Here is a 22208-nt window from a genome sequence, read left to right on the forward strand (position 1 = left end):
GCCAGACTACAAATTCTCCATCATGATATCAGTGGTAAATAGTGGTTGTCAGGCTAATGTTTACCCCTCTTAAGATGGCGGCGCGTGTTGCTAAGTCAAGTGCTGACCTCACGCGAAAAGGTGTACACGTATATTCTAGGGATACACTTAGAAAGTACACTTCCGATGCTTGTTCAGAATTTATTCTACAAACATTCCAAATTGGTCTTTATAATTACATTTATTGTTGATTAATTGAAGAAGCCAAATAATTTTTTAAAATTATCTTACACATTCAAAAATTGCAACGAAGTGCTATTCATTTGATATTTTATCAATGTTGAATTCAGAATAGTTGTAGGTAAAAATTAAAAAAAATAAAATAAAAACAACGACACATCTTAAGGTGATCTGTGCACTCCTCATATACTTCCTACATAGATTTCCGGTGAGCAGCGGAAACGCAAAGCTGCTGTGTAATAGTTGAGTTCTGCTGCTCTGTTTATTGGTAATACCTCGCTTTCTTTAACATTAACCATGCCGGACTATTTGGGAGACGACCAGAGGAAGACTAAAGAAGAGGAGAAAGATGACGCACCCATCAGAGGTTTGTTAGAGCTCAGAATTTCTAAACATTCAGAGCTCATTGGTTAGAAGCGTCTATGTCAGCTAGCTGCTTCGCTAACGTTAGCTTCGTTCGGTAAACATTAGCATCTTAAAAAAAAAACTGATTTTATCAAACCGATCAGACTTTATTGGTATATTTAATGATTAATGTTAATCACATGACTTTGTTTTAATTTATGTGCTGCACTCTAACCTAATGTTTAGTCCACGTTAGCCGATGATCAGGAATCGGTTGGTTTACGTTGCCTCCCGCTGCATGAGCTCAGTCAGCTCAATCTTAACGTGGTAAAATACTCTTGATTATCCAAAAGTAGAAACTTTAAGTAGTGATTATTCATGTAGCTTTTCTCCACCGTACCCTGACAACAACAGACCCCATCCCACATTCACAAAACTGCTCAATTCCACAAATCTATTGCCAAATCCATTCCTAAATCGATGACTGCACTTTGTTCCTACTTGATTGGATTCTGTTTCCTGATGTCGGTCCACGTTAACATGTCCATGTCCACGATGAGCCTGTCTCATTCCAGAGCATCCTAAAAGTAGGGCTGGGCGATATGGCCTTTTATAAATACCGCGATATTTGTAGGCCATGTCACGATACACGATATATATCTCGATATTTTGCATTACCCTTGAATTAACACTTTGATGCACAAAATCACACCAGTATGATGATTCTATATGTCTACATTAAAACATTCTTGATCATACTGCATTAATATATGCCAATTTTAAACTTTCATGCAAAAAAGGGGATATCACAACTAAGTCAAAGTTGACATAACTGTATTTATTAAACAGTGAGTGGCTCAAACATAAAATTGTCAACAGAAAGTGCACGTTCTGTGCAAAATTGTCACAGAGACAATTCAAAACAAGACATTAGTGCAGGATGCAACTCACATGGCATTTCAAAACACAAAATTAAAGTGCACTTTTTGTACATAATGCCACTACAATATTTTAAAACAAATAGTGCCCTTTTGTGCATGTTGTCATTAAGATGATGTAGTCAATTGTACATTTACTGTTGGTTAATAATTTTTTTCTCTGAGATTAGTTTCTAGGTTCAAGTGTGAGTTGGGAATGATTACTAAGATGTGCAGAGAATAGACAGACAATTTGTTGTTTATAGAAAATAAGTACCATGGATTTATTATATTACAGAAAATAATAATAAACAAAAGTGGTCTCAAAACAGACTCCAGTTCACCCGCTGGGATTTAGCTCAGTTCATAAGGCGTCACAGCCTGGGGAAAAAAAATAGTTCCACTCAAACGAAAAATGAAGTCAGTCCTACCACCCTGGTAGGACTGAAGTTCGTTGGGTTGGTCCACTGGAAGAGAACCTAATTAAATAAAGTTGATCCTACCACCCTGGTAGGATTGTAGTTCATGCGTTCCTGGTAAGAGGATCGGTGCGGCGGTCCTACCGCTCTGGTAGACCTGCAGTTCACCGTCCACTACGTCATCTCCGTGGGTAGTTCACCATCTTTAGATCCATGGGGGGGTTTAAAAAACCTGGCCGATGCAATCTGAGTCGCCTATACAAAGTCCTCCGTTCTGCTGCCGATCGCTCCTTTTGTCAGGTGCAAGGCACAACCGCTGGTCTGCACAGTTAGTAAAGTGCTGTCTGCTGAGCACCGGGTGTGCGTGCTACCGTTCATATGCTGCGTTTTCAGCTGCTGCTTGATCGTTTCCCGTATTCAAGCCTTCTCCTCCCGTATCTCATGCTTCCTGTTTATACTAGGATACTGGTCTGTGATTGGCTGGCGTGTGCGCGTGTGGATGAGTGACGTCAGTGCAGTCTATTAGTGCGGTGAAATAATATTGTATATAAATAACTGAAGAGTAGATGTTATAATAAATTTACTTCTGCTAAATATAATATAATTAAATAATATAAATATAATACATTTCTTTATGACGTGGGTTACAATGACATTTCAAAAAAAAAAAAAAAAAAAAAAAAAAAAGTCCGCGAGTTTAACGGTATGGTCATTTTCAACACCGCACAGACTACAAGCTGCGATATATCGAGTATATTCGATATATCGCCCAGCTCTACCTAAAAGTGACCTTTTATACAGTGGTTCTCAATCAGTGGTTCATGAGCACATAATAACATAACCAATGATTATTGTTAAGCTATTTTGGAACATGATCAGTGGTAAACTTATTTTAACCATAAACTGTTCTCTAACTACTGTTTTTTTTTAATTTTTAACCGGGTTACACTGAAATCACGTGACATTAGGTCGCAACACTTATTGTGTCTTTTCATGACACTTTTGACCCTCAGCCACCTGTTTTACAAAAAAAAAATCTCATGGAAATATGTGACATGGTCCCAAAATATTATTTGTGAAACATTTAATCACCATCAACCAGCAAATCACCATTACATTTGGCACAAAATCCCTCACAGCCGTGTGATTGGAGGTGTAATGATTTGTCCGTGATGTGTCACCAGGTAAAACGATCACTCGTTCAGCTAATACACCAACAGCGAAACTTGTCTTTGTACCAATGTTTTTTCAGGTTTGAATGCATTCACTGAGCACTAAGCAGATTGTAGCCAATGTTTTGAGTGTAAAATATGCCAATAAAATATATTTCATACATAATGTTCTCTTGAAGGTGTACACATTTACAGATTAGTTGTTTCTTAAGTCATACATATATAAAAAATCGCAATAATTGCCTTATACTTTAATATCGGGATACAAATCATATCGCCAGATGCCAGGCAGTGCACACCCCTACTGGATACTGTATCTACAACACCTGCTGGATCATCTCCAATATCGTACTCAATCATGATTCTTCCTTTGGACAATGTCTATCAGCTCACTACATTTTATTTAAATCTGTTCAGAACCTTTTGTGATATCCTGCCAACAAACATTCACATTAGCAGACAGACAGACACTGGTGAAAGCATTACCTTGGTGGAGGTAATAATCTGAGCCACTGATGATGATCTGCATTTGTTTTCAATCACAGGATAGCATGATCGCTACTTGAACCATAACATTAAATATTGAACAAGATAAATGAGGAAAGTTGGAGATAATTTATCATTATTTGCTACATTTGTCAGACATTCTGTCACTGGCTTTCCAGACAAAAAAAATACCACATTTACATGCTATTTTAGTTTGTTTTGTAATTCACTTTTTTTTAGTTTTCAACAGGAATAAAAATAAACTTATACATACATACTTTACCACAAGACAAAATCAAGCCCAGAAGGAGCATCTACACTAACAAAGATACAGAGGGAGACCAACAGATACAGTAAACATATATACACACCTATATAAATGCATATAGATGCAAACTGGTCACAGGAGTTCACCAGAAGGGTGCAACCCAACAATGTATCAAGATGCTACAGTATAAACAAACAACAAAAAAACAAAAAAAAAAAACAAAGAACAACCCAGCAACAATAATAATAATAATAATAATGATAAATATAAAGGATGAGGGATAAATAAAGGATAGATAGAGAATAAAGGATAAATATATATATATACAGTGCAGCAGATAATGTCATCATGGAGGTGGTGATCGGGTGGGGGGGGGTTCAGTGGGTGACTTGGGGTGTGTTCATGTGGATGGTGGCACAGGGAAAGAAGTTGTTTTTGTGTCTGGAGGTTCTGGTCCTGATGGACCGAAACCTCCTTCCAGAAGGGAGAGATTGAAACAGTTTATGACCGGGGTGGGAGGGGTCGGCCACAATCTTTCCTGCACGCCTCAAAATCCTGGAGGCGTACAGGTCCTGGAGGGAGGGCAGATTGCAGCCGATGACCTTCTCTGCAGAGTGGATGATACGCTGCAGTCTGGCCTTGTACTTGGCCGTAGCTGCAGCGTACCAGATGGTGATGGAGGAGCAGAGGATGGACTGGATGATGGAGCTGTAGAAGTTCACCATCATCTTTGTTGGCAGACTGAACTTCTTCAGCTGCCGCAGGAAGCACATCCTCTGCTGAGCTTTTTTGATAAGGGAGCTGATGTTCAGCTCCCACTTGAGGTCCTGAGTGATGATGGTCCCCAGGAAGCAGAAGTACTCCACAGAGCTCACTGTAGAGTCTCCCAGGGTGAGGGGGGCTGGGTTCTTCCTGAAGTCTGCTATCACCTCCACTGTCTTTAAAGCGTTGAGCTCCAGGTTGTTCTGGCTGCACCAGGACACCAGCCGGTCTGTCTCCCACCTGTAGTCAGACTCGTCTCCATCAGAGATGAGACCGATCATGTATGCAAATATGGGATATTATTATCCCAAGACATGCATGTGAGGTATTTCCATGTCATGTTGGGGCTAGAATTAAAAGAGAGATAAACCTGGTTTGGATTCTTGCTTTTTCCGTTTCAGAACATTTTCTGTTCCTTTCTCGGGGTCACAGAACATCAGCGTATGTACAGATACAGATAGGCTAATATAGAGTTTGAAACATGCTCAGTTGATGCAAAGAAGTCCAAAGTGAATCAGGGAAATTCTGTTGTGGTGCTGACTCATGCATTGTTTTATCTTTGTCTTCGTAGCTCTGGATGAAGGAGACATCGCTCTACTTAAAACATATGTAAGTACAGCTTTAGAGCACAGGCATGGAACATGTGTAATGTGTGACCTAGGGATGCACCGAAATGAAAATTTGAGGCCGAAGCCGATTAAAATATAAACGCATGGCCGAATACCGAATATCGAATGTGGTTAAGTTTTTCACTATTTTTTTAAATAGTGCATAAATAGCCTAGAATACATTGTTAGACATGTTTTTTTTTTAAAGAAAGTAAATGTTTATTGAATATTACGACATTTTTTAAATATTCCAGTAGCCTTTGCTTTTCAAAATAAAGCACAACAAAGTTTTTCCTTTGTGAGCCTTTCAAATAAAACAAAACATGCATTCCAGAAAAAGCTAAAGTGCATTAAAGGGGAGGTATGATGAAAAAAACACTTTATAATGGTTTTACTACAGTGATTACATCCCTTTTGCCTCATTCAGAGGGACATGTGAGCTCCTCCCTCTCTATCTAACAGCTAAAACAACACTGCTATTTAATATAGAATATATATTATACTTTATTGCCATATATGTAAACACAAACTGCACTACTATTTCTGCTGCCGTTGTTGGGAGTCACTGCTTGGAGCCACGGACCCATTGTTTACACACATCAGCTGTTAGCACTTTGCTAATGCTACACCAGCCTATGCAGCGAGACCCGGTGTAGTGTAAGGAGGAAATGATGGGGATGTTTACGGATTTGTGGCTCACAGCGCTAACAACGGACTTGGTCGTGGAATTGGACAGCTTCCAACTTTTACGTGGTGATGGACAACGGAGAGCGGTAAGGAGAGAGTCTGGCTGTGTTTGTGTGCAGTGTGCACACACTTTTCCGACTTAAAACCCCTGCACGTTTGATTGCGTCACACGCTACTGTTCGGCCTTGCTTTTAACTAACAAAACCAAAGGCTGAATGTTACTTTTTTTGCAATATTCGGCCGAAAAAATTCGGTGGCTGAATATTCGGTTCATCCCTATTGTCACCAATTGAAGCTTACTTTAAGACCTGGGTGAGTATATGTTCATTGGATTGGCTGACTAGTAGCTGTGTTCTTTATTTCCAGGGTCAAAGTACCTACTCCAGACAGATCAAACAGGTGGAGGACGACATTCAGCAGCAGCTGAAAAAGATCAATGAGCTGACAGGTATGTAGCTGTAGTTTGCATGTCACACATTGGACTTAATAGCAGCAGGCGGTGATGGTGGTCACGTGACCTGTGCTGTGTTTAACAGGTATAAAGGAGTCGGACACAGGCCTAGCTCCACCTGCGCTCTGGGATCTGGCTGCAGACAAACAGACCCTGCAGAGTGAGCAGCCGCTACAGGTAGCGAGGTAAACCCAGCTGCTGCTCCTTCCAAAATCCCCACCATATATTAGCAATTGTTCCATTTGTTTTCTGTTGTTAATTAAAATGTATTTCTGTGTTGTGATAAGATGCACAAAGATCATCAACGCAGACTCTGAGGACCCCAAATACATCATTAACGTCAAACAGTTCGCCAAGTTTGTAGTGGATCTAAGTGATCAGGTTGCTCCCACTGACATTGAGGAGGGCATGAGAGTCGGGTGAGCCACGGGATGATGCTCTAGTATGCATGTGTAATTATGTTGATAATAGTCCAAGCCAGTTTGCTACATGTGGATGTTATTCTTCTCTCAGGGTGGACAGGAACAAATATCAGATTCACATTCCTCTGCCGCCTAAGATCGACCCTACTGTCACCATGATGCAGGTACGGATGGATGTGGGGAGTTTAACCACAGACAGGTGTGATGTTCTGTACATTCAGAGTTTATTTGTGGTTTCAGGGGAGTTACAAAGAAAGAAGGAGTTAGAAATACTCGACTTAAAATAAATACATTTAAATAACAAAACAAATCAAAAATACTGAAATAAAATAATAAAGTTGAATAAATAAATGAGGTAACTTAGCCGACAGCAGCAGCTAGCCACGTTTATGTGTATGTTGAGTTTCCAGCTACATTTATATAGATACAGGTTAATATAACATAAGTTTGAGCTGTTCAGACTTCTGGACTTGTTTGCCCACATATTTGTACTGAGAGGTCTTTATGATAACTAGGAAGCACCCAAAGGAAAATTCTTGGCTGAAACCGAAAATAAGAAAAACAAGGCTGAAACCCGAAATGCAGAAAGAAATTATTATGGTGTTTATTAGTACCGCTGCATTTATGCTCTGACCTTTACTAACCTCAACAAAATAAAGCATTACTATTGCATACATTAATATTGATGCTTAAAAACAAAAAAAAAAAAAAACTTTTTTTTGCACCGACATTCCAATAATGCAATATATATATATATATATATGTTTAACTTGACCCATTCATGTATACATTAAAGAGTAAGTACGCCCCTGCTTTCTGCTGACCGGCCACTAGGAGGGAAATTAAAAAAATGCCTTGATTATGGGCGTTACTGCTGTAGCAGTAAGACACGCCCACTCAGATAGCCCGGTGGCTGTTCGCAGAGACAGACTGTAAGACACACAATTGTGTTTGTACACACACACACAGCGAGTTCATAAGCTGAAAATTGTCACTACATCTACAGGCAAACAAAATCACGATGTGAAGCTCACACACAGCATTACAGACACCACTCAGGGTCCTGCTCTCCCACCACCCCGTGCACATAGAGAGACGGACACACAGTAGACGGGTAAGACGGGAATAAGCACACTGTGTGTTTGTTAATACACACATAGCTTGATGAACCCTCTGATTAGCACAGATTCTGCTCTTTATAGAAGCACAGAGTCAAAAACTTCACTGCAGGAACACACGGAGCATTAGACTTCCTTAGTTATACTGTTAGTCAATGCTCAGTGGGGCCTGTGATTGGAGGAAACCCACTTCCTTCTCTCAACTTTTATAGGAGGGGCGGGGCCAACAGTTAAAGTAATGATGCAGGGATTTCAACAGCTTACCGTTCAACCAATTGCAAAATTCCTTTGTAATAGCCGGTGTTCAACCCTCAGTGTCCAGTATACTGGATATTTTACAGCTAAATACACAACATTAGAATAATTTTACTAAAATGTAAAGAGTGGGACTAGGACCAATCCACAGAATTACAGAAAAAAAGTTGGTTTTGGGTGTACCTACTCTTTAAATAATAATGTACAGGCCTATAACTGACTCTGTTTCGGAAAGAGTCAAATTAAATCCTTTGTGATGAAGTCCAGATGATTTCTGTGAAACGAGCTCTGACAGACTAAAACTGATGCGTAGTTAGGATTTTTTGGAGCCAGGCGTCGATGTGACAAACACAAATGGCACTTGAGAGTAACCTTCATTGTTTTCACTCTGTCTCAACCGACAGCTGCTCTGTGGACACGTTGACCCATTTCCTGACACGTGCGTGATGAACGTAGTGTTTGGTCGCATCATCACAATGTCTAGTTTTGGGCTGTGTTGTTCCAGTGGGAAAAGTTATTTATCAAAAACCGAAAATGCAGTTTTAAGCCTCGTCTCCTGCTTTTGCAATGTCGTTTTCTTGTCTGGCGGATCAAGTGCCTTAAGAAGCGCGTCTTCCTCTTTGGTTTTATTGGTGGAGGCGATGCACGCCGCCACCAAATGTACAGGAGTAGTCACGACATGCTACATTCATAGAGCAAGGACGAACAGTGCCAAAATCTATCTTTGGGGGCCCGCCACAGATAATTGAATGTGTGGGAAACACTGGAGCAGATGTTTCTTTAAAGTTATCCAGCTGATGAGGTATTTTTCTGTTGCTCTACAGGTGGAGGAGAAGCCTGACGTGACCTACAGTGATGTCGGTGGTTGCAAAGAGCAGATAGAGAAGCTGAGAGAAGTGGTGGAGACTCCACTGCTCCATGTTCGTCTTTACCAATACTCCACATCAACATTATTGCTGCTCATAACATCACCTGCATGTGTGTGAAATGAACTAAACTGTTCCACTGCTCTCTGCCAAACAGCCTGAGAGATTTGTCAATCTGGGTATCGAGCCCCCCAAAGGTGTGTTGTTGTTTGGGCCGCCTGGCACTGGAAAAACTCTGTGTGCCCGGGCTGTAGCTAACCGCACAGATGCCTGCTTCATCAGAGTCATCGGCTCTGAGCTGGTGCAGAAATATGTGGGAGAGGTGAGCTGGCTGATCTGGGGTCAGTTTGGATCACGGTGCTCTATCATGAACCACAATGAGACTGTGTGTGTGTGTGTGTGTGTGTCACTGTGCAGGGAGCCCGGATGGTGCGTGAGCTGTTTGAAATGGCCAGGACCAAAAAGGCCTGTCTCATCTTTTTTGATGAAATCGATGCAATTGGAGGTACGGGTTCCTTTGTGGATCATTTCAACATCTGTTCAGATACACTGCCTCCAATGTGTAGATGGATTACAGAGGTTTAGGGTCAATTACATTTTTCAATTACAATTCAATTATCCATGTTTGATTGTAACTCGGTTACGGTGACCAGCATTTTTTCCACTTACAATTAAAATTACAATTATTGTTTTACCCCTCAAGTAACTTAGTTACATCCTCGATTACTAAAGTTCAATTACAATTAATCACAATTACTGAGCCAACCCTCCTGCTGTCTGTTAGCATATTTTATAACGCATCAGTTTTGAAAAATCTAAATAAATCTACTGTAAATTACACTACACAATATTATCTATCATCCAATTTGTTTCTCATCTCTTGGTTACCTTGTTAGGCTTCCTAATTAATGAAAATATTGGTATTAATTTGCGTTTAAAACTTTCATCCACAATTTAATTAAAGTAATTTCTATGCCAATTACAATTACTAAGTCAATTACTTGAACTAAATTACGCTTACAACAGTAATTTAAAGTTATAATTAATTACAATTATGATGTAATTATAACTGTAATTGTAAGTTGAGCGATTACAGTAATAATTGACACCAACCCCGGCTGCAGGTGCTCGTTTTGACGACGGTGCTGGTGGAGACAATGAGGTGCAGAGGACGATGTTGGAGCTCATCAACCAGCTGGATGGCTTCGACCCTCGGGGGAACATCAAGGTTCTGATGGCCACCAACAGGCCGGACACTTTGGACCCAGCACTGATGAGACCTGGACGTCTGGACAGGAAGATCGAGTTCAGCCTGCCTGACCTGGAGGTGAGCATGTGACACAGCTGAAGTGTGTTGAGTGTGTGCTTTTCTAAAAATAACTCTTGCTTACTTACTCTGTGTATTTTTCTGCAGGGTCGCACTCACATCTTCAAGATCCACGCCCGCTCCATGAGTGTGGAGAGAGACATTCGCTTTGAGCTGCTGGCTCGTCTCTGCCCTAACAGCACAGGTACGAGTCAAGGACAGATCAGACTGTGGGTACAGATGTAGCCCACCTCCGTCCATACAAGTGGCTATTGAGACTAAAGGGCTTAGTGCTGTAGGGCTGGGACGATTCGATTTGAATCCTGATTCTTGAGTGCTGATTCGCTTTATATTGCGATTCTGCGTTTACAAGTATTGCGATTCTACAGTGATGATTATTACAACTTTTTTTTCTTCATTAAAAGCACATAAGTGGAATCTTGAACTTCTAGAAATATGTCACAGTTCCCAAAAACAATGCACAAGTCACAATGTATTCAGTTTGAATACATTTTTTTGTCTGAGCCACAGTTAAAATGTCTCTTTCCCCCAGAATAACGACAGAATAACGTTTGTTTGTGTGGAAAGCCTGATTTTATTAACTTCTTCAGAAATGATCAGCGCACATTAGTCGTCATCATCATTATCATCATCTGTCATCAATGTTACACTTGTTATTTACTCTGTAGTGGATCAAATTGTGGCTTTACGTTGGACACTGTGTTAAAATAGTTGACCAGTGTGGACATTACTCTGACATCTGAGTTTCATTTCACAAGCTGCAGCTGACGTGCACACCTCGACACACGGAGCAGAGTTTAATACACCTTTGGTCACGTCTAAATCCGTTCGCCATGGAATCGATCGTATAGATGTGGGTTTCATCACGGTTGTTGGTTCGTTTGCTCAAGGGAAGTTGCAGCTGCTGCAACTCTTCTTCGTGCTACAAGTCTTCCTCGTGTTTGCACTCACTTGTTGGTGCATTACTGCCACCCATTGGTCGCCCACAAAAACGTGAAAAATAAAATTTTCAAAATTGATACGGGGAAGCAGAATCGATTATTAAAATCGACACCCAAAAAAATTGCGATAAATTGTAAGATCTATTTGTTTTCCGACCCTTATTGTGCTGTATCAACATGAAAATCAGCTTAATTTGAACTTAAAGTGTAACTACACCTCCAGGTTTTTGCTGACATGCCACTAGGGAGAAATTTAAAAAATGCCTTGATTATGGGCGTCGCTCCTAGAGTAAAGACACGCCCAGTCACAGCAGCCCCGCCCCCACAGAGCTACACAGTTCCACATGGAGCTGTCAATTAATGTTCACTGAAGGCTGTCAGAGGAGAAAACCAGTCCCTCCTCCCATCTTATATGGGAGGGGCGGAGCCAGCAGTGACTGTTGATGACGTCACTGATATAATCTCAGCCAACAGCAAAATTCAATTGTAATAGCTGCCGTTCAACCCATAGAGGGCATTCACTCTGACATTTTACAATGAACTCATTCAGTGCCAGCAGTTTTAGAGCATTTTGACTGATTTTTAAAAACCTACAGAATATTTTCTACTATGATGATCTGAAATCTGAAACCAGATTCTGAAAGATTGGACTCTCTAGTTTCATCATAAAAATGATTTTGTTTGTAGCTTGTTTTGTTCTTCTGTAATCAGAAGTTAAATAGAGGCAAGTTTCACAGATATCACAAGTTTGTGACAGCTGAGAAAAATGTCTTTTTCTGAAAAAACCAATTTTTTTTTTTTTTTTTGCTTTAGTAACACCTCCTTCTATAAAACCACAAAAACAACAGAGACCAGGCTTTTGATGGTAAAATTATTATTATTTTGCTATCTGGGTCAGAGCTGAATTGTTTTCTTACTGTATTTTGGCATTCCTCCAAGTCTCTCTGTCTGCACACACGCCACTTCCTCTTCATCCCGGACATGCCGAGTGTCACCGCTTGCCCCGTTTTTTTGATTGTTTTCTCTCACCATCGCCACACTCTCAATAGTCCACTTAGTTCCACACATGCTCTGGTAGAGTCTGCGCTGCTGGAACTTCAGCATCAACTCTCGTAGCGCCATTTTCTGTCTCGTAAACACGGGTGATCTCACATCCAAAGGTGCTCTGCTGCCACCTACATGTCACCCGTTGGTCACTATATCATTGTGCAAGTTAAATATTCACCGGAGAGCTTTGTCACACTTTGTCTCCTCGCAACCCCAGCCGAAAAACACAATTGACATCTATAGACGTGAATGGCTCTCGATGAGTTAAAAACGCTAAATTTAAATACTTAAAATATAATGTTCAGAGTGGGACTAGGATCCAAAAACGACATTACTTCATACCTAATCATATATGTATTAAACAGAAAAAGTGGTTTTAGGTTGGACTTACACTAAGACACTGAGGAAAATATCATCAATTTACATTTAATACATCAGCTACATTCTCATTACATTATTGGTGTAATTATGATAGTTATAAGGACTAAATGCGATTAACAAATAGTGATGATGCAGTACTTCATTGATCACTTTAAAGCTTTTGAAATTTTTCCAGTAAAATTCTTCATTTAGACCCGTTACCCTATGGACAGCTGTGAGCTGCCACGGTGAAGCAGCTGTGGAGACCCACATTGATCAGGGTGTGACTCCAACTTGGCACCATTCACTTACTGGTTTACATCTTTAACAGCTAACCCACCACCACCGACTACAGATGGAGATTAACTTTCTGCGACATCTCGTGCAAAAACTTGCATTAAAGTGTTTGTCAGTACACGAGATGATAACAGGAAAAACAATATGTGCATTCATGTTAAAAAAATAAATTGACAGGAAAACAGAAGTGGAGAACTAAAGTTACAGCACATTGGGGGAAAAACAGGGTTTTTAATTGTTTTTTTTTTTTTATTATTCATGAAAAAAAGGTTTGCAATTAGTTTAATTTTAGAGATCATAGTTATTAGAGTCCCAGTCCGGTATCCAATTTAGGACTGGAGCCAAACATTGATTTATGAATGGGGGGAACACTAGTCTGGGCACCAGTCCATCACAAGCTAAAGAAAGACCAAGGCTGTGCAATTAATCGAAAATCAATTACGATTACAAAAATAACAATTAAAAAGAATGAAGCTTGGCACATGAGAAAAAAAATATTATCAATACTAACTTTAAGTTATTTAATGCTCGCACATGCAAGCTGATCCGCCCCGCCCCCTTTTTTTTTTTACACATTTTCATTCAAATGATATATTTTTGTTTTGTGCAAAAAGGAACACACTTGATTTGAGTGTTTTAGGAATTATATTCATTTTGTACAAAAAATAAATATGTTTTTGGTTGACAAGTAATTGTTTGAATAATCATGATTTCAGTTATGACTATAATTGTACAGCCCTAAGATAGACTACCACTCACACTCAGAACATCTGTGTTGGACCCTGGAGCCAAACAATATAAGTCAGCTTAGAACTCAGAATGCATACTTGACTAAGTTTCCTGCTACTCAATGAGCATGTCTTCATCCCCTCGTGCGTGCGTGTTTGCTCTCAGGTGCTGAGATCCGCAGCGTGTGCACAGAGGCGGGAATGTTTGCCATCAGAGCCCGCAGGAAGATCGCCACCGAGAAGGATTTCCTCGAGGCCGTCAACAAAGTCATCAAGTCCTACGCCAAGTTCAGTGCTACGCCCAGATACATGACGTACAACTGAGTGTTTGTGTGTAAAAGTTTCTGGTGGAGTTCCTTTCAAAATAAACTTTATTCCTGTTCCAAGTTTCTGCTTTCCAAACAGTTACTTATAAAGACGACCATTGTCTCAGGATTTTCTGTTACACTTGAAGGCATCTTGGCATCGTTCCTGCCTCTTGTTTGGGTAAAGCAAGGAAAAATAATTTGAGAGCCTTACTCTGAGCCTCCCCAAAATAAAACACAAAATCCCATCTCTTTGTGATCTACCGTCCTGCTTCATATATGAAGTTTCTTAATTATTTGCCTGTTTGATTTGGTGCTGCTAGGCATAATATTATTAAATAAAGTTATGATAGTGGGTAACTTTCATTCCTAAAACTGACTGTTAGCCTGGGAAACTATTTGTAGAGAGGAGGGAGACGATGGATGCTGGAGTGTTGTCTCATTATCTTGGCTTGTGCTGCAAAGAACTGCCTAAGCAATTGCGTGTGCATCTCACCCGTGGGGTAAGAGACACCTGCATTTTCATAAAAACAAATTCATCCCCCCTCACTTTTTACGGGGATTCATTGTTGAAAACGTATTGGTCCTGTTGGATTGATTGAATTGTGATCAAGCCAATCACAGCCAGCCATTTGATGAAGCTGTAAAGTGTGACAAAAAATGAGTAACAGGTGGTGTGAAAAGTGACTAAAATGGGCCAAAAGCAGTCAGAAAAGGAATAGGTATGTAATGGTAAAGGGTAGCTTAAATTAACAAAATGTTGCAAAATAGTAAAAAAAAAAAAAAAAAAAAGGGCAAAAATGTGGAACAAAAAAAGGCAAAATGTAGGGAAAGTGTTATTTGTTGGGCAGTGGCAAAAAAAAATGTTTAAAGAATTGACAAACATTGTGTCAAACAGAACTGTCAAAAATGGACTAAAACTAGAAAAAATGGATGTTTATTGGCAAAAGGATGTCAAATTTTTTTAGAAAAGGGGCAAAAGTGGGACTAAGGAAGTTGCAAAATGGCCAAAGAAAATGGTAAAGAGCTTGAAGTTTGACCCTTTTAAGGTTTTCTGGGGAAATAATTACAACTAAGACAAAGAGCCATATGTTGAATATCACTGACTTAACAGTTTTATCATGGTTTTATAGTAAATTAATTTAATAAACTACCATTAGAACACCCCCACTTTTAAAATCGCTGCTCCACTCCTGTGTGCATGCACAAAAAACTCTTTCCTCATTTCAAACACACAAAAGGATATTGTTTGACCCAGTTTTCACAATACAGATATAAATAGCGTTCAGCTTTATTTGAACCCATTGTGGTTAGTAACAGCATTATTCTGGCTCTTATTTCTCAAAAATGTGTGTTACAAACGGCATTGAAAACACAGACTTGAGACACCCGTGATTTGCTTCTGCTGAAAATACACAAGTGCAGAGACGACATTTACTCAGTAACAACATTCAGGAGCAGCAGCAGGATCTGATGGTCAGTCTTAGACATAGTGTTCATACATTACTATTGTATAAACATGAACCCTAGCTCAAACTGAAGCAGCAGCTGGTGTTTGGCTACTGCTACAGAACAAAAGTGCAACGTTAAGTTTGTGTGCTGCTAACAACACAGAGGAATAAGGCTTTGGGAATGTCTGCTGGAAACCTGAGGAGGCTTCTTCCATTTGGCTTCTTTGGGAGAACTTCAGAGGATGTCCCGCGGTGTCATGTCCCAGGGTTTGTTCTCCGTCTCTGGCGTCTCCTCCCGCCAGCTCATGTTGCTGGTGCTAGCAGCGGATTGGTGGGAACGCAGCTTGTTACAGTGTAACACAGCATCATGGACGGTGGGGAACATTAGATCAGTGCTCATGTTCCCAGTAAAGAACTGCAAAGTGTCCAGCTCACTCAATACATTTCCTGGAAGAGGAAACATAAGGTCAGTGCATTTGTTTACAGGGATCACACATTAAACCCCAGGTAAATTAAATACAGGTGTCTTCTACGGCAGTGGTTCTCAAACATTTTTGACTCAAGTACCCCCTTTCTCTTATTTCTGAATCGATGCACCCCCTTTTGTCCGACCACGACATTTTGCTTAGAAAACAATTTCAAAACAACTATAAAGCATAGTGATGGAATGAACGAGTGATAACACACAATTCATAGTATCTCATTTTGAAAGTAGGTGGAAATAAACACTACTTAGTGCAATGGTTCCCAATCTTTTTTGGATCGTGACCCCATTTGGATTTCAAGAATTCCTGGTGACCTTAGACATTTCTTTTTCTTTCTAGAATTCGTTTTTGTTCATGTCTGAGCTCAGACAATTGTTTTTTTTTTTTCCCACTGCATTTTAGTTGAACAAGATTTATATTTAACAAAGTGAAAGTAAGTAGGTAAAATGTATTTGTAGACAGACAATAGTCACAAAGTGCTATTAAAATAAATAAAATAGATAAGTATAAGAGCATGTAATCAAGTAAATAGTATAAAGTAAAACAAAACAACGCTAGATCAGGTTGGATTAGAATTTGCTTGCTGAAGGAAGTCCCTTCCAAAGGCGGGGCGCAGTGGCTTATAACGACCGGTCTCCCTGAGTTTTAAAACAAGTTTGTGGCACCATCAGTATGTTCTACCCAGACAACCTCAGGCTTCGAGCTGAGCTGTAGGGCTTGATTAGGTCAGCGATGTAGAGAGGAGCCTGATTGTGTAGGGTTTAAAAGATAAGCACCCAAGTTTTGAACTGGACATGATTCACAGGGAGTCAGTGAAGATATTTCATAACAGGTGTAATGTGGGACATCCAGTTGGTGCTGGTTAGTAGCCTCGCAGCTGAATTTTGGACGTACTGGAGGTGAGCCAACTATTTCTTGTTGAGACAGCTGAACAGGCTGTTGCAGTAGTCGAGCCGCGAGGAAAAAAGAATGAATAATCAATCCGAGCTCGTCCTTAAATACCATGAGCCTGAGTTTAGCAATATTGCGCAGCTGGAAGAATCAGTTTTTAAGGAGCTGCCTTGAGTGATGATCGAGGCTGTGTTCACACTGCAGGCAAATGTGGCCCAAAATCTGATTTTTTGGGAGTCAAGTGACCAGATCTGATTTTTTAAAAGCAGAGTGAACACTCAAATTTGATCTTTTCAAATCAGTTTTAAGCCACTTTCATATGTGGTCCTGAATCAGATACGGATTGTTTTTTATTCAACGCAACCTCAGTGTGGACGATTAAGGCGGATTTAATACGCGTTTGATACGTTGACGTCATTATTAACAGCTGGAGTTGTGAGCTGTCCTCTCACCATGGACCAGAAAGGGACAGGCTTGGGACAGGGTTTAAGCATCCACTGCTGATACAATCTTTTTACTGCACAAGAACATGGATTATGTAAATAGATCCACTGTCTCTTGCACACAAATGCACACGTGTGTGTTGATCTGTTCTGTTGACATTAACAGTTGTTTATTATTAAAATCAGGCTTACCACTAAAACAAAGTCAGTTTTGTGTCGGGCACAGATGTAAACACCTAATGTCTGTCAGACCTGTCGGTTTCGGTTTTGCTTTGTCGGGTTCTGGTCAAAGCTTGAAGGTTCATATCATAAATGGTCTGTGTTTAAAAGCAAATTGAGCCCACAAAAAGCCAAAACTAAATATTTGGCTCTTTTTTTTCCCCTCCTCATTTTCCTCCACCTGCTCATTCATTCTCCAGCTCCACTGCACAAAAACTTTAAGACAAATGCGACAATGCACATGCGGGTCAGTTTGGAGCCGCAAACAGTTCACACTGGAGTCTGATACAGGTCACATTTTATATGGTAACGTGAACGGACAAACAAAAAATCGGATCCGAGAAAAAAATTGGAATTGAGCGTTAAGACTTGCAGTGTCAACGTAGCCAAAGGGACATGGCTTCATCAAAGATCAGCCCACGATTCCATCCATCCATCCATCTTCTTCCACTTTTATCCGGGGCCGGGTCGCGGAGGCAGCAGTCTCAGCAGAGATGCCCAGACCTCCCGATCCACGCACACCTCCTCCAGCCGTTCTGGGGGGACCCCGAGGCGACACCAGGCCAGCTCAGAGACATAGTCCCTCCAGCGTGTCCTGGGACTTCCAAGAGGCCTCTTCCCAGTAGGACATGCCTGAAACTCCTCCCGAGGGAGGCAACGAGGAGGCATCCGATACAGATGCCCGAGCCACCTCAACTGGCTCCTTTCGACGTGAAGGCGCAGCGACTCTACTCCGAGCTCCTCCCGAGTGACTGAGCTTCTCACCCTATCATGAAGGGTGCGCCCAGCCACCCTGCGAAGGAAACTCATTTCGGCCGCCTGTATCCGCAATCTTGTCCTTTCAGTCATTACCCAAATCTCATGACCATAGGTGAGGGTAGGAACGTAGATCAATCGGTAAATTGAGAGCTTTGCCCCCCGACTCAGCTCCCTCTTCACCACGACGGTCCGATACAGCAACCGCATCACTGCTGACGCCGCACCAATCCGTCTATCGATCTCACGCCCCATCCGACCCTCACTCGTGAACAACACCCCGAGACACTTGAACTCCTCCACTTGAGGCAAGGACTCTACACTGACCCAGAAAGGGGAAGCCATCTTTTCCCGGTGGAGAACCATGGCCTCAGATTTAGAGGTGCTGATCCTCAGCTGTTGATAGCGCGACTCGCGGACAACATGTCTGACTCCACCGATGGCAGATGCCGATGGAGTTGCCACCGATGACGTAGACGGCAGCGCAGATTGATGGAAACGGAAGAGAAAATAGTGCCGATTAAAACTGGAGGTATGATTTTTTTTTGTGGGCGGTTTTGTGATGTAAATTCAATCAAGCTTTCAAACGCATATCTCTTTTTCTATTAAAAACGCACAGTCATGTGGCCCCGGAAACTAACCGGGACTACTTTCTTGACCAACTTCAAACGGCCAGAACTCGGACCAGGGAGGTGACCACTGAGTGAAACAATGTGTATGCACTATAGTGATGGTGAGGATTGCATACAACGTCATGTCTAAAATAGGCGAACTATCCCTTTAAGGTACTCAGGACGAATCTCATCCACCCCCGGAGCCCTGCCCCCGAGGAGCTTTCCAACCACCTTGGTGACTTCAGCCCGGGTGATGGGCGAGTCCGCCTCTGAGTCTCCAGCCTCTGCTTCCTCATCGGAAAACGTGGCAGTGGGATTGAGGAGACCCTCAAAGTACTCCTTCCACTGCCTCACAACATCCCCATTTGAGGTCAGCAGCTCACCCCCTGCACTGTAAACAGTGTTGGTGAAGCACTGCTTCCCCCTCCTGAGGTGCCCAACGGTTTGCCAGAATCTCTTCGAAGCCGACCGATAGTCCTCCTCCATGGCTTCTCCCAACTCCTCCCAGACCCAAGTTTTTGCCTCAGCGACCACGCGGGCTGCAGCACGCTTGGCCTGCCAGTACCTCTCGGCTGCCTCTGGAGTCCTACCAGTCAAAAAGGCCAGGTAGGTCTCCTTCTTCAGCTTGACGACATCCCTTACTTCCGGGCGCCACCACCGGGTTCGGGGATTGCCGCCACGACAGGCACCAGAGACTTTACGGCCACAGCTGCAAACGGCCTCACTTTAGTTTTAGCAGAGAGGCTCAGGTCACCTATGTGCTACTTAATAGTAGGAGTGGCTTTAGCCAGGGCAATGATAAGTGTCTGTTTATTATGTGTTCAGTTGAAGACTGTTGTCGCTTAACCATTGCTTGGTTTGTGGCAGGCAGTTAAATTTGTGATTTGTGAACTTTAGAAGCCTTACATGAACAATACAACTGAAAATAGTCAGCGAAGAGATGGTAAGAAACATCACTGAACTGCTGGATTATCCGACTGAGGGGAAGAACATACAACAAAAACAGGAGTGATCCCAGAACAGAGCGCTGGGGCACGCCAAACAGCAGGTTGCATGGCTCGGACTTAGTGTGGTTGGCAGACACACTAAAACTCCTACCAGCCAGGTATGAGGAAAACCACTGGCGCACTGGACCAGACAGCCCAATCAGATCACATAGCCTGTTTATCAGGATATGATGGTCGACCGTGTCAAAGGCTGAGGACAGGACCAGCAGGACCAACACTGTTTGTTTTCCACGAATCGGCAGACATCATGATGTCACTGGGCACTTTCAGTAGCACCGTTTCTGTGGAGTGGTGTTTTCAAAAATCTGACTGGAACGTGTCTTGAATGTTGTGCGAGTCTAGGAATGATGTAAGTTGTGTAGAGACCACTTTCTAATAGAGCCACAGTGCGAGTTAAAACATTTCATAAAGCTATCAACATAGCACATTGACTCAGATTACAGGGATCAAACATAGCACACAATCTCTCAGCTGTGGTCTATGTAGAAACACAGTTGTTTAAGATTGTGTGTGTTTTTTATTATTATTAAAAAAACAGAAGAAGAATTAAAAAAAAAAAAAAAAAAAACTCATTTAAACTCCAGGCAACCCCACAGGGGGTTCTTGACCAAGATTGAAAAACACTGATTTATTGGCTCCTGAATAGATGTATTTCTATAGTTTTTATCATTTCTGGTCATCTCACACCTGGGGTGGGACCAAGACTGACACTTTATTTGATAATTTTCCACAATCTCTCTCCCAAGTACCCCCTGCAGTGGGGGTACTTGAGTTCCCCCCGTCTGTGTGTGCCCTCTGTGTGATCTTAAAACATGAAGCTCTTGTCCATAGTCTTGCCATAAAGATCCAAATTTCACACAAACAGAAAATTTAATTTTAAAACAGAAATACAGAAAAATCAAAAACCAGACAAGCATAATTTTTCTGTTTTGGTTTCAAATCAGTACAAAATAACCACACTGTTTTTTTGTTATTTTGATTTGGTTTTAAAACGGAATAACCAAAGAATGAAAGGTACACAGTTTATGGATATTCCAATTATTGTAAACATTTCAATGTACATAATACTTTACTTCATCACTTTTGATGGATTTTGTTTTAACAAAGTTAACTGACCAAAATTGTGTATGAACCTAATGAACAATGTGGGTACATGGTAAATGGAAACTCTGGTGAAACAAGGAATGATGACATACTGTTGCAGCCAGCGATGGCCACTCGAACATCCACAGCAGCGTATTCCTTCACCACCTGCAGACAGCAGCACAGTTATACACAGACATACACATACATATACATATATATATATATACACTACCAGTCAAAAGCTTTAGAACACCCTCATTTTTCCAGTTATTTATTGCAGTTCAAGTCGTGAAAGTCCAATGAATAGCTTGAAATGGTACAAAGGTAAATACTGAACAGCCAGAGGTTAAGAAAAGGTTTGGTTACCCAAAACTGAAGAAAAAATAATAATTTTACAAATGGACCTTTTTCAGGGAACAGGAAGTGGATTAACAATTTAAAGCTGTTCTGCAGCAATGAAGGTGAATCAGCCTTGAAAGCTGGTGCTACTAATTCCCACAGGTGTTCCAACTTTTCCTGGTTACTTCCAACCCCCCCTGTCTGTATAAAAGCAATGTTGGAACACAATGTGGTACCAGACCCTCATGAGCATCAGCTGAACACTATTGTTCATGATTCCATCATTTCTTTATCAACTCAAATTGCTTATTTGTTCAGTGCTTTTATTTCAGAGTGCAATGACACAATAAATTGAATGATTTTCAGTAAAAACTGGAAAATGTGTGGTGTTCTAAAACCTTTGACTGGTAGTGTATATACTAGGGATGTAACGATTCTCTCAACACCCCGATACGATTCGATTCACAACACTGGGTTCACGATACGATTCTCTCACGATTTATTTTACAAAATGGGGCTGTAGACAAATGATGACTGAAAAATATTCCTTTATTTTTTTGGGGAAAAAAAACTAGAAAATACTGTACTATTTTCCATTTATTTTTCATTGTCAAAAGAATCGCTTGATAAACTATTCAAAACAATGCAATGTAACTAAAATTTGCGGACGGACCTGTTTGATGGCTTTGGCTCCCACTGAGTCGATGAAGCTAACAGATGTCCAGTCCAGAATGACAGAGTGGAGGCTGCCGATAGGCTGGAGGGACACCACCTCCTCAGAGACGTCGGAGCTGTGTTTGTCCACTAGAAGGCCATTCCTCTGTTCCCGGGGCAAAACCTCATGAGTGACAGACTCATCCTTGTACTGCAGAACAAAAAAAACAATATATGATGGCGGTACAGCACATAGACATGAT

General features: G+C 41.2%; 2 protein-coding genes across 2 annotated transcripts in view; one reads left to right on the forward strand and one right to left on the reverse strand.

The window, feature by feature from the left end:
• Window positions 1–421: 421 nt before the first annotated feature.
• On the forward strand, window positions 422–14082 carry psmc2 (proteasome 26S subunit, ATPase 2). The gene is made up of 12 exons (XM_028450380.1): window positions 422–586; window positions 5160–5197; window positions 6250–6331; window positions 6420–6519; window positions 6622–6753; window positions 6848–6920; window positions 8954–9049; window positions 9153–9317; window positions 9413–9500; window positions 10120–10322; window positions 10410–10506; window positions 13862–14082. The coding sequence occupies exons 1-12, from the start codon at window positions 517–519 to the stop codon at window positions 14017–14019; spliced, it is 1302 nt and encodes a 433-aa protein (XP_028306181.1). The 5' UTR covers window positions 422–516; the 3' UTR covers window positions 14020–14082.
• Window positions 14083–15258: 1176 nt separating this feature from the next.
• The window catches only part of slc26a5 (solute carrier family 26 member 5), a 32953-nt gene continuing 26003 nt past the window's right edge, over window positions 15259–22208 (reverse strand). Inside the window, exons 16-18 of the mRNA XM_028450381.1 lie at window positions 21965–22156; window positions 21063–21117; window positions 15259–15898 (exon numbers count right to left, since the gene is read on the reverse strand). Coding sequence (XP_028306182.1) covers window positions 15687–15898; window positions 21063–21117; window positions 21965–22156 — 459 coding nt within the window. The 3' untranslated portion in view covers window positions 15259–15686. The remainder of the gene's footprint in view (window positions 15899–21062; window positions 21118–21964; window positions 22157–22208) is intronic.

The sequence above is a fragment of the Gouania willdenowi genome, chromosome 6 (genome assembly GCF_900634775.1).
Source record: "Gouania willdenowi chromosome 6, fGouWil2.1, whole genome shotgun sequence".
NCBI classification, from domain to species: Eukaryota; Metazoa; Chordata; class Actinopteri; order Blenniiformes; family Gobiesocidae; genus Gouania; species Gouania willdenowi.

Bases quoted from the DNA above. Each gene is read 5' to 3' on its own strand.
- psmc2 (XM_028450380.1), top strand. From the start codon at position 517: ATGCCGGACTATTTGGGAGACGACCAGAGGAAGACTAAAGAAGAGGAG. The intron at 10,323-10,409 runs GTGAGCATGTGA...ATTTTTCTGCAG, and splicing joins TCAGCCTGCCTGACCTGGAG to GGTCGCACTCACATCTTCAA. The intron at 10,507-13,861 runs GTACGAGTCAAG...GTTTGCTCTCAG, and splicing joins TCTCTGCCCTAACAGCACAG to GTGCTGAGATCCGCAGCGTG.